The 16,994-nt window shown below is 44.5% G+C and overlaps 1 protein-coding gene across 13 annotated transcripts in view; it reads left to right on the top strand.

Annotated features, from left to right (window-relative positions):
* COL9A1 (collagen type IX alpha 1 chain) overlaps positions 1 to 16,994 on the top strand; it is a 205,032-nt gene that overhangs the window by 154,281 nt on the left and 33,757 nt on the right. For all 13 annotated transcript variants that reach the window (XR_008314079.1, XM_053286751.1, XM_053286747.1 and 10 more), the window contains 4 exons: positions 1,748 to 1,792; positions 4,168 to 4,221; positions 4,320 to 4,373; positions 16,618 to 16,671. Coding sequence is in view for 12 of the 13 variants with exons in the window: in XM_053286751.1 (XP_053142726.1) it covers positions 1,748 to 1,792; positions 4,168 to 4,221; positions 4,320 to 4,373; positions 16,618 to 16,671 (207 nt within the window). In the remaining variant the exon portion in view is untranslated. The remainder of the gene's footprint in view (positions 1 to 1,747; positions 1,793 to 4,167; positions 4,222 to 4,319; positions 4,374 to 16,617; positions 16,672 to 16,994) is intronic.

The raw sequence follows: 16,994 nt of genomic DNA, 5'->3' as shown, positions 1-16,994 counted from the left end.
AGTCCAGTGTCTGAAATACGAAACTCAAGATCACTTAAATGCAAAACCAGAGAAAAGCAATGGCTATTATTTGTTTTATTTAGCTTTTAAGGTATTCATCCATCCATCCATCCATTCATTACGTTTATAAACCGCCCCATCCAAAGGCTCTGGGCGGTGTACAGCAATCTCGGTCATTTACTATATGGTGGTGCTTGATCTGCTTGGACTTGCTCTCGATTAACTCCCCATCACTTCCATGATATGAATCTTCTACCAATCAAAACAGGACTCTTGTAGATGTCAGCTTAGTTTGAAAAAACAGGTGAAAAACGTAAATGGCAAGTCCAGATATCTGGGTTTTTTTTGTACTCCCTCTTCTGGCACATATACCTGATTCTAGCTCCAATTGTGTGTAGTTACCCAACTCTAGGAGTTTAAAAGTGGTGCAGTGAAGGCAGTTCACTGCACATCAGTTTAAAAGTGGTGCAGTGAAGGCAGACATTTGCGTCTGCATGCACATCCAAACATGGATGTCAGCTGTCTCCACTGCATTATTAATTTCATTTATGCCCTGCCTTTCTTCCATCATGGAATTTGAGGTGGATAGAGGTCATTAATTTGAGAGGTATAAAAATGCAATGAATAAAATAAGTAAATACATAGAAATATGTGGCGTTCTGAAGTGGTTACCCATTTAGGCACTGACCAGACCTAGACCTTCTTAGCTTCAGCAAATTAGCTGTACAATGTGCCCTAAAACCATGCCCAAGATGGCTTTGTATTCTGTGGCTGACCTCCAGAGCAGCCAATCGATAGCACGCCTGGAAAACATGTCTTCACAGCACGGGGAGTGAATTTTGACAATTTGCTGTCACTCCAGAAAAGCTCTGTATCACTCAGAAATGTGTCCCTGAGGGTCCTGCAGCTCTCAGGGACATGTTTTTGGGTGACATGAGCCATATCCGGAATTAGAGCAAATTGTCAAAATTTGTCCCCCCTCACTAGGCTCCTGATGCTGCACAGCCACAGCGATAGTGGGGAAGCTTTCCATTATGTTGGTGCAGTTTCCAGGTGTGATACCAACAGGCTGCTCAGGATTTCAGCCAGTGTGCATCTCAATGTAAACTTCCATCCATCTTCTAGTGCTACAATCAGGCATAATTACATGCAGCTACAGTTGGAACCTAAGCCACCTAATGGCGCAGCAGGGAAATAACTTGCCTAGGGAGCAAGAGGTTGCTGGTTCGAATCTCCGCTGGTATGCTTCCCAGACTATGGGAAACACCTATATTTGACAGCAGCAATATAGGAAGATGCTGAAAGGCATCATCTCATACTGTGCAGAAGATGGCAATGGTAAACCCCTCCTGTATTCTACCAAAGACAACCACAGGGCTCTGGGGTCGCCAGGAGTCGACACCGACTCGATGGCACAACTTTACCTTACCTTTACAGTTGGATCAGGGTGTGTGTGTTCACTTAGAATGTGATCTTGTACTGTCTTTTTGTTTGGATTTATTGAGAGGAGGGACTGATTTCCTTCATTTTGTTGGTGAGTGTGGGATGATAAGGCTGTGTCTTTTTTTAGAGTCCCACACTTAGAAGTGTTTCTAAGGATTATCAGAAAAAAATATTTTTAAAAGTATGAGAAACCATTGTTATAGAATGAAATTAGCATTGACAGCATTTACAATAAGAAATATTTGCCAGTTACAGGTTTCCAGAGCATTTCAAGCAATGCATTTCTCTGTGTTTCCCCCCCCAGGGTTTTCCTGGCTCTCCAGGGGCAAAAGGTGTTGCTGGCTCAAAGGTAAAATGTTCTAGACAACTTGGGAAAGACTCCAGTACCAACAGATAGATAATATATTCCACCCTTTCTGCAAGGAACATAGGGTGGGCTATATCGGGCAGCAGCAATATAGGAAGGTGCTGGAAGCAGATGCTCACTTCAGGGACAATGGCAAAGGCACCATCTCATACTTCGCGGGGATAAGGCAATAGTAAACCCCTCCTGTATTCTATGAAGAAAACCACATGGTTCTGTGGTTGCCAGGAGTCGATACTGACTTGACAGCACAACCTTTCCTTTCCTTTCCATGAGGCGATCTCATTTTATCCTCACAACAATCCTGTGAGGTAGGTTAAGTAAATATTTGCCTGGTGAGTTTAATGGCTGCACAAGGATTTGGACCCACGCCAGCCCACTATCTACTCCATCACACTTACTCTTCCTTGGGCCCATTAATAGGTCTACTTCTGGGATCACCCTGAGTACTAACTGTTGTTATCATAGCTGTAACTCTCAGAAACCTGTTCAGCTGTTCTTAGCCTTGCCCTTCTGCTTCTTTTTGGTACAGATTTCAGAACCAGCCAACATGTCAGTAGAGCTGCCTGAAGTTGTCCTGATTCAATTCATTGCACAAAAACATTGCTTCCCTAACCTTTTATTTATACATACATACATACATACATTTTATATCCCGCTCTCCCTCCAAGGAGCCCAGAGCGGTGTACTACATACTTTTGCTGTAGGTCCTTTCAAACAGTTTCCTAAATTCTGGCCTGACACAAATTGACCTCTGCCTTAAGCTGCCCATCATGTGACGATAGGGATCCAATAAGACATCAGTACAGACAAACACAAAAGGGAGACATTGGGAGGCACTGCTGTGTAGGCTGGGGTGGGGGAAATGGGTGGTTGTATAGGATGGGCGACTAATTGAGAAACCTCTACTTAGGGTCAGACTACATTCTACAGGGGTTTAGTGCTTTTGTGTATGTTAAATGATTGTGTAAATAACAACCACAGAGTCCCTGATCCAAATGGGGATTATGGCATAAGAACATTTTCCCCTTGACCCTGGTCCAGATCAGTCTCCTGGAGGTTGCTATTTCCCTTGAGAAGGAAAAGCTCCTGTTGGCACTAATGGGAGCTCCCCCTTGCCCCGCCTGAGGGAAACAGCAGCTGCAGGTGGTCCCAGTATGGATCAAGACTATGGCAGGGGCAGAGGGTTCAAACTCCATCCTCCCAGGCCATTGTCCCAATCTGGATCTGGCTGTTATTTACAGAGGCTGACATGAGGCACAGCATTGCGCTGCTGTATCACTCTGCCTCAGGGCTGCTGAGGATTTGTACGCAGCCTTGCTGCTCTTTAGAACTAATGGTTCTGCAAGAAGCACTACCTCATATCTCCCCCCCCCCACCCTTATGGTGAATGGAGAAAACTGTGGCAGCGTTGCATATGCAGTGACTGGTTCTGAACAGTGTTGAGGCTGCTTACAAGTCCACAGCAGCCCTCGGACAGAGCAATACAGCAGCATAATGCTGTGCATTATGTCAGCCACTGGAGGAGGAGGAGGGGGAGGGTGCTAATTGTGCTTCTTGTAACTTGTAGTTTGACCTTTAGTGTTGAGTAAAAAGGGTGACAAAAGGAAAGGGTCAAACAGACATTTTGAACAAGGTGATGTGTTAATTGTTTTGCTTACGATATAGGGGACTCTATCATATGATATACAACATATGAGGAAAATGTAAAAGAATGGGGCATTTGTGTTCAATCAGGGATTCTCAATGCAGGGATTCTCAACGCTGGGTCCTCAGATGATATTGGACTTCAGCTCCCATAATCCCCAACCAAAGGCCACTGGGACTGGAGATTATGGGATTTGAAGTCCAGTAACATCTGGGGACCCATTGTTGAGAATCTCTGTTCTAGAGGAAAGAAGGGCAAATAGAGGTAATGTTTCTTAACTTGTAGTTTTATCCTATGGGTTTCCCCATAGGACGGGAATGAAAAGGAATATATGAATTAGGGACATATGTGATAAAGAGAAATGACCATTTTTCTAAGGACAAGGATGTAGTGAGGGAAAGGGCAGAAAGGATCAAAACAGGTAAATTTGTAGGTAGGATTGCTGTTGCCAAATGTAGATGAAGGAAGTGTCAGGAGATGGCAAAGGAAGAAGCAGAAATGGTTCAGTGTTTTGTGAGGACACTCAAGATGTGACCAGACAGAGGAGTTTGGCTAGATGGCGGGAAATGGAGGAGAGAGAGGGAGAGAGTGAACACAAAGCATATAATATATGCCTCTTAGTTTATGTTTTGCTTTTTCATGTTCCTGCAACTCTGCTGGGATTGCAAGATAGGCTTTCTTTGATTTGGCTAACCTCCTTTCTGTCCAACAGGGTAACGTGGGTCCTCCTGGGATACCTGGCTTGATGGGGAATTCGGGTAAACCTGTAAGATCATTTCTATCCTCCAGTTTACTAACATTTTACTAAATGATTATGCAGAATCAGTTTTCAAGTATGTTCTGTTCTTGTAATCATGAAAACAGGGAGACCAAGGCCCACAGGGAGTAGAAGGACCAATTGGACCCAGAGGCCCCCCGGTAAGTGCTTGTTTTGCTCTCAGTTGCCATATCAACCTTTAGACTCTGGATTTTTAGACGTAGGCCAGTGGTGGAGGAAATAATGTCTGTAGGGAAGCTATTTGTGCTCCTTGTTTGTTAACTCTAACATCCATGGCAATTTTGTCCAGTTCTGAATTAATTACACACATTTGCAGTGCATGTTAATTTATAGTACAAATAACCTCAGCCTCAGATTCTGTGCTGAGTAAAAAATTCCAACTCAATCTCATCATTTGCAGCTAGAGCCTTCTGTGAAGAATTGAACAGCAGCCCACAGAGTCACATCAAACAGTTTTCACAATCAATAGCGGGTTTGAAGGAGGCCTTTTCACACAATGTTCTGAGCCAGTGGGATCCACCAGTTTTTGTGTGAGTCCAGGCTGAATTTCAGCTGCATTGCTACAGGCGAGCTAGTTTGTGTTTCTGCTGCTGATGCATTTACATTCCTATGAATATTAGTGAGCATTCTGCAGGATAAAGAGTGATGGGGGGCGGTATATAGCCCTTATTAGGTTTCAGAAGAAACCAGGAACTAATCAAGGGAAGGAAGTTGCTTTGGGGAACAATTCTATTTCATGTTATCAGCATGCCTGACTATACATTTCAAAGATATCTTCAACAGAGAGGTTTTAGGAAAGGAGAGATATGATGCTGGAAAGAAGAGATAACAGATGTGTTGACTAAGTCTTCTCTTCAGAAAATAATGGCTTTTGAAGCAAATTTCAGGCAAAGATCCCAAGTTAACCCGGTGAAGTGTTAAATACTTTTTAATGGCACAAAGAGAGTGTTTGGATCTCCATCTCTAATCCTAGAGAAAGTTGGAGCAAGACTGGGATCCTTTCCAGCCTACAGGTGCCACCCAGTCTGCCATCACTTTTTGCAACCTTCCAGAAGGCTGAGAGAATGACATTGTATGTGGCCCTCAAAAGCTCCTGATATGGCTGAGAACAAAAAGCTACTGTGTACTCTCACTATCAGCTAGTGTCAAATGTGCCATTACATTAAACAGAGTGAGTGATGTATATCATTGTGATATCATTGTCACATCTCACTGGGTAGGCAGCTCTTCTCAAAATGAAGGCCAGTTACTAGGAAAGGAAAAAGGAGGTTAAATGGCTTCTCCTTTCATCAAAAACTGTGGGAAACACCAGTAAGTAATTTAGAACAACATAATATAGAATTATACTTCAAATGTTCACATTTTCTTATGATTGTTTCTTAGACTTAGTTTTTTTAAAAAAGTAGAGGGTTAAACAGAATAGTTAAGCACATGTTGGCTAGTTATGTTTACAACTGTAGAAGCCCTGTGCCACATCCACACTAGGTTAGTCATGCCCAAGTCCCATTGGCCAATGTCCCTCACTTACAGTGCACACATATGCAGCAAAACAAAAAGCATACACTACTAGTTTCTGAAGCAGGAATGTGTCATGGGTGAAGGGGGTAATTCCCACTAATCCCTTGGAAACACTCCATTGTCACCCGGTAGTAGGGCCCTGCTGCTGGGTTGCACGGGATTCTTCTAAGGGGAAGGGGATCAGTGCACATCTCCTTCTCCTCCACCCATGCAAGCATACATGCTTTAGAAGTTTAGAAACACACACACTAGTAAGTTATTTTTTTTCTTTGCACATGTGCAGCGTTATTGAGGATGTCAGCCACTGAAATTAATGGGATTCAAGTTAGTCACAACTAACTTGTCTCATTGATTCCATTGATTCTTAGTCATGATTAACTAGAGTGGATATTACCCAGATACCTTTTGGAACATTATGATAAAGAAATAAATGGGTAACAGACACATACATTATTTTAGCGTCTTGTGACTCGTGGCCTAATTCATAAGAACATCCTTGCTGGATCAGGCCCAAGGCCTATCTAAGCCAGCATCCTGTTCCACACAGTGGTGCACCAGATGCTTCTGGGGAGTCCACAGGCGAGAAAGAGAGAGAGAGCTCAAGAGCAAGCAAGCTGCTGGTGCTGACGCAGCAGCAGCAGCATGGGCCATGAGGAGAGGCTGCTGTTGGACCCAAGCTCAGTCTGTGCTGCCTCGCTGCTGACCTACAGCACCAAGAAGCAGCACGCCCTGCCAGATGAGGCTGGCCAATTGGAGAGGAGAAAGAAAGGCGGTGTCCAGACCAGTGAGGCAAGGTTGGGATTGGTGAGTGGATGGACCTGTGGTGGTGGGGAATGCCAAAGGATGGGGCCACAGCAGAGGAGGTGAGATGTTGTGGCAGTAGCAGGCGGGTGGGGTAATGCCCATGGCGTGGGTGAAGTGGGCTGCCCATACTTGTCACCCATGGTAGAGGCACACCCGCTGCCTGAGGCTCACTCTGCCTCCTGGAGCAGCTTCCCCTGCTAATGAAGCAATATTGTGGCACTTCCACCTTTCTAGCAGAACAGCACCGAGCATTGGTTGCTGCTGCCTGCCATTTCTTGGAAAGCCACCCTATGCCTCATGGAGTGAGCCATGCAGAAGTGGGTTTGGGAAAGAAATCACTACCACGGCTTTCCACTGCTTCCTCACTTCCCCTTTTCAGCACTTGCTAGTGACACATTAAGGCTTCTCATGTGGAGCACCAGGATCCATGCGGATCTCAGTGCTCCCGCTCACCCAAACCCAACTTCTATACCTGGCCTTTAGCTGAGGTTAAGGGCGCGAGTGCACCCTTAACCCAGTTGCTGGGATCATGCATGAGCTTGTGCTGCAGGGATGGGTGCAAACAGGGATGGGTGCCTAGAGTGCCCATCTCATGGGGGTATGCCTCAATGCATTGCACTCCTCGTGCAGTGCATTGTGGGATACCCGGAAGTGTATCCGTGGTGCATTGTGGCATCCTGGCCTCTGGAGATCTGTGCTGCTCCACGGATCAGCACGGCTCATGTGGGTGCGTGGCAGCATGCCCAAAGAGAATGCACATCATCATCTGGGGGAAAGGTGAATTGGACCCTGCCTTCCCCCTGCCCGCCCATGAGCAGGTCGTGTGAGTGCCCTTATTAGCTTACTATTTCTTCTAGTACACTCTAATTCATTCACAAAATTTTCAGATCATTGGTGGCTTTGAGCAGCACTAATTTGAATGAAATTGACTATTTCCCAAATGCCTTTCTCTGTATGTACGTTTTGGGGCAGTTCTGTGGTTAATTAAAGGCAGTGTAGTTTCCTAACTGGATAATGCAAGATAATCTTCTGAAATATGTTTTTAATCCCATAAAATCTAAGTGAAGGTTTATAAAATCAGCAGTCCATAGAAACCGGAGCTGTCATGCTGTGTTAATTACTAGCAACCACCATTGCCAAGTTGAAACCGTGGATTCAGATTAAACACTGAGTTTCCACCCCCTGGTCTGTTGTTCCAAAGACCAGCAAGACGTCTAATAGATATTTCTCTTGTTTTGTCTAAGCTTTCTGAAGTGCAAGACTTTCTATTATTCTGTCTCATCATATTTTATGTAAATGTAGTGAAAACACAACCAAAATTTGTAAACTCCAGTTTATGCTGCTTGTTTTCTTACATTTAAATGTACAGCTTAGTCTTAGCCATGTTTTCTTGCAAGCAAGTTCTATTATTTCAATGTGACATACTCCCAAGCAAGGGACTGTCTGTGCATAATATTGCAATCCAATTTTGCAGTCAAGCAATCCAGTCCATGTTTACACAAAAGCAAATGCCTACCATGTTCAGTGGGGCTTTTTCTAGGTAAGTCGGCATAATATTGCAGTCTTAGACTTCATGTATTTCCTTAACAAATTGACCGATAGAACTCATGCTTCGTACAGGATTCCTGATCGCAATTGGTTCATGCTAACATGATTCACTAACTCCTCAAGCCTTATACTTTCACTTAATCCGGTTTAGCCAGATTAAGATTGACAGGAGTAGAACTATCAGTCTGATTGATATGATATGCAAAGTTTGATCACATGATCTCACCCTGGCTAACTGAGCAAAGAGGCTTTTAAGGTTGTTGGCTTTTAAGAGGCCTTTAAATTAGTGACTCTCTTATATTTAGCAGTGGGGAGCAACCGGCCCTATTCTAATCCAGCACAGGATTCCTCCAGTGGTTGCTCATGTTTCTTTTTAGATTGTGAACCCTTTAGGGACAGGGAATCATCTTATTTGTGTGTGTGTGTGTGTAAATCGTTTTGAGACTTTTTTGATGAGAAATGATCTAGACACATTTGTAATAATAATGAAGCAAGGAAAACAATATCTGACTCAAGAGCCTTTGAATAAGTGCAGCATCACAAATCAGGGTGGTGAATATGGCAAATATTTATATACCATTTTTCAACCAAAGTTCCCAAAGCGACTTACATAGACAGACAGACAGAAATAAAATGGCTCCCTGTTCCCAAATGGGCTTACAATCTAAAAAAGAAACATAAGATAGACACCAGCAACAGGCACTGGAGGTCTGAAGTCAGTGCAGCAGTATGAATGCAGTTCCACAGTGCAAAGTCCTGAATGACTCAGGTGTGGAGGGGCGGGGCAGGTTGTGGGAGTGGTGATGCTAGGCATAGTCCTGTCCATGTCGACGGGACCAGGTACTCTCATTGTAACTGGCATGGGCCATAAAAAGAAGAGGACAGTGAATGAGAATCATGCTAAGCAAAGAGCCCCTAGAGCAGACACCAGGCCATCACAGACAATAGGATGTCAATAAGCTTGCATTAGTTGAGGAGCAAGAGCAGCCCTGTGCAGGTAACTATAGCATCAGGAAGCTATGTTATTTTGAACTTTTCCTTCTGTTTTTAATAGGAAAAGGGGGTGGGGGAACAATGTGTTTCCATTTCCAAAAATAGGATTCTCATCTTTTAATGTTATGAGTCAAAACCTGTCTTCCTGTCTTTCACAATCCTTTTGCAGTTAACTGAGTTTTGCTTTACGTGCATTATGGAAATTGGCCTATATTATTATCACACTTCATCTGTGTCTGAAATCTTTTAAAACTTGCCTTTATGCTAAATTGTTCCATGGTATCAGTTTTTCAACTTCAAAGTGTCAGACGTAACCAGTGATAATACAGCTTGTTAAATAAAGTACAGATATAAGGAGATGGCTTATACTGAGTCAGACACAGTGGCCCATCTCCACTAGCCCTGCCAGTCACAACCGGCAGCTGCTCTCTTGAGATGTACGCAGGAGCCCTTCTGTGCTCTGCTGCTTATCCCCTTAAGGATAGATGCAGAGAACTGAGCCCTGGGGTTCTACTGAGGGAGCAAGTGTATATCCACAGGGGTATGGCCCCTCCCACTCCCTAAAGAAGCCACATCTCTGGACTATTCGAATTAAGAGATCTTAAGTGCTTTTGAACAAAGCGTTGATTTAGACTTTGACCAGTCCAGAGGAAGGAAGAGCTACTGTTGTGTGGCAGTTGCCTTTCAGTGCCCTTGCTGCATGGATTCTCTAGATCAGGGATGCCAAACTGTGGCCCTCCAGCTGTCTTTGGACTACAGCTCCCATAATCCCCAGCCACAGTGGCCAATAGCCAGGGATGATGGGAGTTGTAGGCCAACACCTGCAGAAGGGCCACAGTTTGACATCCCTGCTCTAGATGGATGAATTGAGTGGTTTTGTTTGAAGTTAAAGATCTTGTTGGGATGTAAGGAGAAGGAAGGCTCTAAGGCGAAACTGTGCCCGGAGGGGAGAGGGGCGGGAGGAGGTAAACGCATACCTCACTCAAACTATGCCAGGAACAAAGCTGGGGAGAAGCCACTGTATTTTGACTGTCATGACTCCAGCAGCCTAAAACTTATGCTCGTGGTTCACTACCTTCCCATACCCAACAATAGGAAAGCCTTTCTGTATATGATGCCCTTGTAGCCTGAGAGTTTCTCAGAACCCGACTCAGATTCATCAAGCAATGCCCAATGTTTTGGTGTTTTTTTGAGATACTGACCCATTTCCCCCGCAGTATAACATGGGCTGTTCTGAGCTGCCCGTTGCTGCTGCAGGATCCTAAGGAACTGCCACAAATTCTCAAAGTAGTGTCCCACACTCTGGGAGCGCTACTTCCACACTGCAGGAATGCTGCTTAAAGTAGTGTGCCCACCCTCTGAAGGAGTACTACAATCTAAGTAGCGCTCTTGGAGTGTGGGTACACAATTTTAAGTATTTTCAACCACTGGTGGCAAGGGCATAGTTAGGGGAGGGGGGACCTGTCTTTGCCCCTCTCCCCTGAGGCCCCTAGGAGTGAAGGAGATGATGAAGAAAATAGGGAGGGGTGGAGCTGGGGGGCCCTGGGTTCTTTGAACCCATACACTCAATTAAAGCCATACCCCTGGCTGGTGGTCTTTTAGAAGGAGTGTGGGTGGGTGACTTGGAACCACCTGCATTAACTCTGCGGAACATGTGGGTCAATAAAATCAATACATAGTCAATTTTTAATCTGAGATGGCATTTGTGTGAACTGGGCCCCATGTAGAAAATTCCACTTTTTCAGATGTCGTAACTTTTGAATTTTTCCTTTGGAAGATATTTCACTCCCCATAGAGATGAGATGCTAAAACAAAGTCATTTCTATGTTGACTTTACAGTCTCCAAGACAAACACAGCAATTGAACCTTCTTTCATGAATCTGGGGTAGGTCTTGAACAAAAACCAAATTTAGCTCTAGCTGCCTGCAAGTAGTCATGAGCAACAGTTAGTAGTCTTAGATGGGGATGCCTATTCCCATCCAAATCAAAAGATGCATCAACCCACAATTTGATGTTGCACCTGAAATAAATTCACACTATGCATATAATGTTAAAGAAAGAGATTTTTCTCTTCATTTTAGTGTTGATGAAACACCAGTAATATATTCAAGAACAATACATAGCCCCCAAATAAAATTAGTCATGACTAAGTATCAATGAAATTAATGGGATAAACAAGTCAAGACTCATTTGTCCCATTAATTTCAATTAACGGGACAATTAATTTCAATTAACACATTAATTAATTAATTTCAATTAACTCATTAGTGATTTAGTCTGGATGTCATCCAGTGAGACAAGTTATAAGTTGTCTGATTAATTTCAATGGGATTTAGTCATGTCTAACTTAGTCCGGATCACTGTTCCCTCTAAGGTATGCTCATGTGCGTGCGCTCACAAGTTTCTGGATGTCCGCTCAATACATTTTAGATCCCTCTTAGGTTGAATCAAGAAGGCCCCACTTTGAATGCAGGTGCGCACACACTACCTTGATACTGCCGCCCAGAACAAAACCATTCCACACAGAGATGAAAAACATTAGACTACTGGTCTGGATGCTACCCAGTGTTAATACCCCCTAAACTGATACTGCTAAAACATCTCTATTTGTTCATATCTTTTGTTCACAAATTCTCTTTGATGAATCTGGTCACTTCAATTGCACATTTTTCAGATATAGTCCATCTGAGAATGCACAAAACAACCATTTTCAAACTCATTCTCATTTCAGTATTTGTATTTGAATCTAAAATCTAGAGGCATATGTAACAGTTGTGTCACAGGGGTAGCTAAATGTAGCTATGGAGAAGATTAATGAATTTTCTGGGTCACAGAAAGTTTTTTAAAGCATTTGCATAATTCCAAAAGCCTTTTCTCATGCTAAGAACATAAGAGTTTTCTAAAAGCAACAACTGGAAACTTCTCTGAGTTCTTTGATCTCTCCAGGATACCTAATTATTTTTCAGTAAATTTCCAAGCCTTGCTTGGAAAGTAATTTCATGCAATTCTGAGATGTGGTGTAAAGTGTGTGTGTGTGTGTACACACAAATACTTTCTCTCTTCATTTTCTGTTAACAGTTTCCTTACAGGATATGTAGTAAAAACTAGAATTAAACTTTCTTACTATTATGCTAATCCAATGTTTATCCCATATAACCAACCATACAAATTGTTGATAAACTGGCTTGTATGATCTGGAGCCCTCTGGCAAAAGGAGGAGAGCAGTGGATGGGGCACGGAACAGAAGGGGGATTTTTGTGTGCCTCCAAATAAATAGATTCCACTTGGAATAAATATGTTCCTGAGGGCCTCACAGCCCTCGGGGACATATTTGTGCAAGGGGAACAGGCTTTTGGAGGGACCCCTGCTAACTGAGCAAGAGACACTTTTGAAAGTGGTGATTCTCTTATATTTAGCAGGGGGAGAGCAACTGGCCCTATCCAACCTCAGCAAAGCATTCCACCAGTGGCTATTGCTGGTATCTGCCTTATGTTTCTTTTTAGATTGTGAGCCCTTTGGGGACAGGGGGCCATCTTATTCTTTATTATTTATTTTTCTATGTAAAACGCATTGATAACTTGGGTTGAAGAGCAATATATATATATTCATAGGAGGACGGGGGATGTAAAAATTGCTCCCCCTCCATGCCCAGTTCATTGTGCAAAAAAGCCTTCAGTACAGTCTTTGCAGATCAGCATCCCTCCTCCCATCACTGGAAGGCTACCAATCATGTAAGCCGTTGTATGTAAAAGTGATATTATTATTATACTGCTTTTTAACAAAAAAGTTCACAAAGTGAACTTTTGTTGTGAACTGCCCAGAGAACTTGCGTTTGGGGCGGCATAAAAATGTGTTAAATAAATAAATTAAATTAAGTGGTTTACATATTAAAAAATAAGGTGGCTTCCTGTCCCAAAAAGGCTCATGACGTAAACAAAACACAAGGTAAACACCAGCATCAGCCACCGGGGAAATGCAGTGCTGCATTTGAATAGGGACAGTTACTCTCTCCCTGCTATATGGAAGAGAGTCACCACATTAAAAGGTGCCGCTTTGCTCAGTTTCCTGAGGCATAATGCAATATTGGAATTAATGTTTTGTTATATGCTGCATGTTGTATTTTATTTTCTTCAAATTCCCCCAAATCGCTATTAAAGCCACCATGCAAATAATATTTCACACAATTTAGAGACAAACTTAAGTTTCATTGTTTACTAAATCTGTGTTGGCTGTTGAGAGTATGCATGTTTTGCACTCAAAAGTTCTCTATGACCTTCTGAAGTGTGGAGAATCATGGAGTCCTTTGGTCACAGAAGAAGCACACTGATGGTCAAGGTTTTTATCTAAATAAAAATAACTGGAGTACATTGAAGTATAGTAGAGCAAAATGCTATTTATTTGATTCGTGGTCTGTGTGACTGCCACATGGAAGCCAGTTGAAATAGCCTCTTTATATGGGCTGCTCCACATGTCAACTGTAGGTTGTACAGCTGACTGTAGGGTGTCAACGTTAGGATGCAACTTGCCATGCAGGTTACCCTGAATCTTGCCCCATTCGGAGCTGCCAGCAGGGCTGGCCTTAGGGTTTTTGGCGCCCTAGGCAAAGTTTGAATTTGGTGCCCCCCCCCCTCCCACAGCCGAGAAGTGCACAGCCCTAATTTGAGCTACTCAGACTACTCATCCACCAGATTGAATGATCAGACTGTGTGGATGACCAGCGGATGACTAGCTGCACTGGTCTGGGATACAGTAAAGTGAAGTAAAGTTGTGCCATCGAGTCGGTGTTGTCTCCAGGCAACCACAGAGCCCGATGGTTGTCTTTGGTTGAATACAGGAGGGGTTTACCATTGCCATCTCCCGTGCAGTATGAGATGATGCCTTTCAGCATCTTCCTATATCGCTGCTGCCCGATATTGGTGTTTCCCATAGCCTGGGAAACATACCAGCGGGGATTTGAACTGGCAACCTCTGGCTTGCTAGTCAAGCCATTTCCCTGCTGTGCCATTACAGTAGGAGAGGGGAATGAGTTGAAGAGCTCAGAGGTCACCTGATGCCCATCCTTCCTCAATTACCGCCACCTTCCTCCCTTCAGCAGTGCAGGCCTGCTATCCTCAGGGCCAATTAAACTCTCTGTCTCCCTGAGAGATGGCTTTTAATGATGCTGCGAAGCCCTCTGTGACCAGCCAGGCACGACTGCAGCCAAGACAACTGTTGCATGCAGCAGTTTTGGGTCTGGACACTTGAGAAACCAGGATGGAGGTTCCCACCTGACCAGCTGCAGAAGTAACAGAGTGGAGCTAGGTGTGGAGGGGTGGCGATCGAGTGTGCTGAGAGGGAAGGAGGCCAGCCAGAGCTGCTGTGGCTGTGCAAAGCTGTCGAGGAGGAAAGATATGCAATGGCTGCCATTCACACAGTAAGTAGGGATGTGCGAACCAGTCCGGTGGTCCAGTTCAGGGGTTTGGAGTTGAACTGAACCACCACCACCCCCGGTTCTGTCAGACCGGAACTGTGCCGTCGGGTCCAGTCCGGCCGGTCTGCAAATTTTTTTGATTTAAAAATTAAATTCGATAATAAGTACCTTTAGCCGTTTTGGGGGGCTTGATGAGGCATGTGTATGTGTCTGCATGGGTTCCCTCTCCCCCTGCTAGCCTACCTGATCCCCGCTGTGGCCCGCCGTGGCCGGGTAACTTGAGAATTTTTGGCCTTTTCGGGCCTCCGTAAGAGCACTCGGGTGCCATTTTGGAGGCCGCCGTGCATGCGCCAATGCCCTCTGTGAGGCCACCTCACAGAGGGCATTGGCGCATGTGCAGCGGCCACCAAAATGGCACCCATGCACTTTTACGGAGGCCCGAAAGGGCCAAAAATTCTCAAGTTACCTGGCTATGGTGGGCTGCAGCGGTGATCAGGAAGGCCGGCAGGGGGAGAGGGAACCTGCATGGAATACCCTCCCCCCGTGGCCTCACCAAGCCCCCCGAAGGGGCTAAAGGTACTTATTATCAAATTTAATTTAAAAAACCAAACAACAACACATTCGTGGACTGGTCAGGGACCAGACCGGGGCGTGTGTGTTCGACGGGGGGCTGGACTGAACTGGCACAGTTCTCGAACCAAACCAGGCCAGACGGTTCTGTGCACACCCCTAACAGTAAGGTGCTCTACACATTGCAGCAGAACCCTGCCCCCAGCTCACATCCTCATTCTCCAAGTTGGTCATAGGAAATGTCACTCAGAAAGTAGCAAAGCAGATCACAGCAATTGTGTATGCATCTTCTGTGCAAGGATACTAGGAGGCTAATACCTAGAGGGTCAGATTAGGAGCACTATCTCCTGTTTCAGGAAGTCACCTCTATCCAAGCGATCACTGGAATATTTGGTTAACTGAGGCTTCTGCCACATGGGAATTGAATTCAAACACATACTACCTTCTAAAGTGGAGTGCACATGAGCTATTCGTTCAACAATATCAATATCTGGAGTGCTCTTTCCCCCTGCTTTGTTTTCCCCTGATGGGCTATTTGTGACAGCCAAAGTGTTATTTTGTGCAGCTGCTGAATTCTAAAGTCAAAGGTGCTCAGGCTCAAGACATGCTTGGAAACCAGAGTTCTGCATAACAATCCCAGAAGATACATCTGACTCACCTGCAGTTATCTAGTAGTGGGGAAGATGCCCCTGTCTTTGTACATGTTCAGATGCACTCTTGAATTTATCATGATATCATCTTCTTGAAATGAAACTTGGCTCTGAAAAGAGCTGGGAGTTGACCTTTGATTGGTTGAGTTTTGGTTACACAATATGTTACTAAAGCAATAGCAAAAATAATTGCTATAAGAGTGCTTTCTATGGAAGTTTTCATTGGAAGTTCTATATCCAATTATATTTAAAGCTACTTCCTCTAATTTGGGATTCTGCATTATTAAGAGATAGGGATGTGCACGAACCTGTTCAAAGGCCCTTTTACAGGCCTCCAAAAAGTTTGAAAGACTGGTGGTATGACTGGTTTGAAGGTGGGGGGGATACTTTTAAGGACTGGGGTGGGTGCACTGACCCTCACCCCCACTGCATCCCCCCCGCCAGCACTGCAGTTTAAAAGAGCCTGGAACTACGGCAGCATACCTCCCTGCCCCCTGGTTGCCTCCTCGGACCAGAAATACCAGGCACACAAGCAAGTGTGGCATGCACACACATGCACATCAGGTACTTCCAGTCACTTCCAGTCTGAGGAGGGAACGGGGGCGGCAGGGAGGTATGCCGCCGACTCACCAGACTCTTTTAAACAGCAGCGCCGGCAGGGGAACTGTGGCAGGGGTGTGTGTGAGTGCACCCTCCCCAGTCCTTAAAGGTACCCCCCTGCCTTCAACCCCCCACCCCACCCCCCGATTCTGTGCACATCCCTATTAAGAGATTGTTAAAATCAGTTGTTCCTAAAGCACGAACTAAATATCAAGAAAAAGAAATAGTAGTTCATCTGCTTTCTGGAAAATGGCTTCTTTGCTTGAACAACATTCCTCTTGTTTCCAAAAGGGTGGCAGAGGTGAGCCAGGTCCTGCTGGTCCTCCCGGTCTTCCTGGTAAAATGGTGAGCAGCCAAGGTCTATTTCCATCAAGTGTGTTTATTTTTCCAAGGGCTTATGACTCCCATAAGACTCTGTAGCAACCTATTCATTTATACAACATGTCAAAAATGAAACCTCAATAGGCTCCTTGTTGGCTTTCCTTATCCCAGCCTGCGACTCTACTAAAATCACATTTTGCTGTTTGAATCCCATTACAATCACTATTAGGAGCATATAATTTGTATGCAGTACTGCAAGGGGAGAAAACGGAAGTAACTCCTTGTGTCCTGCATTAAGATAAAGGTTTGCTGCTGTTGGTTGTGCTATTTATTTCCAAGATGCAGGA

Source organism: Hemicordylus capensis, chromosome 1 (genome assembly GCF_027244095.1).
Source record: "Hemicordylus capensis ecotype Gifberg chromosome 1, rHemCap1.1.pri, whole genome shotgun sequence".
NCBI lineage: Eukaryota > Metazoa > Chordata > Lepidosauria > Squamata > Cordylidae > Hemicordylus > Hemicordylus capensis.
Note: the sequence above shows the minus strand (reverse complement) of the source record. Positions and strands in the feature narration are given on the sequence as shown.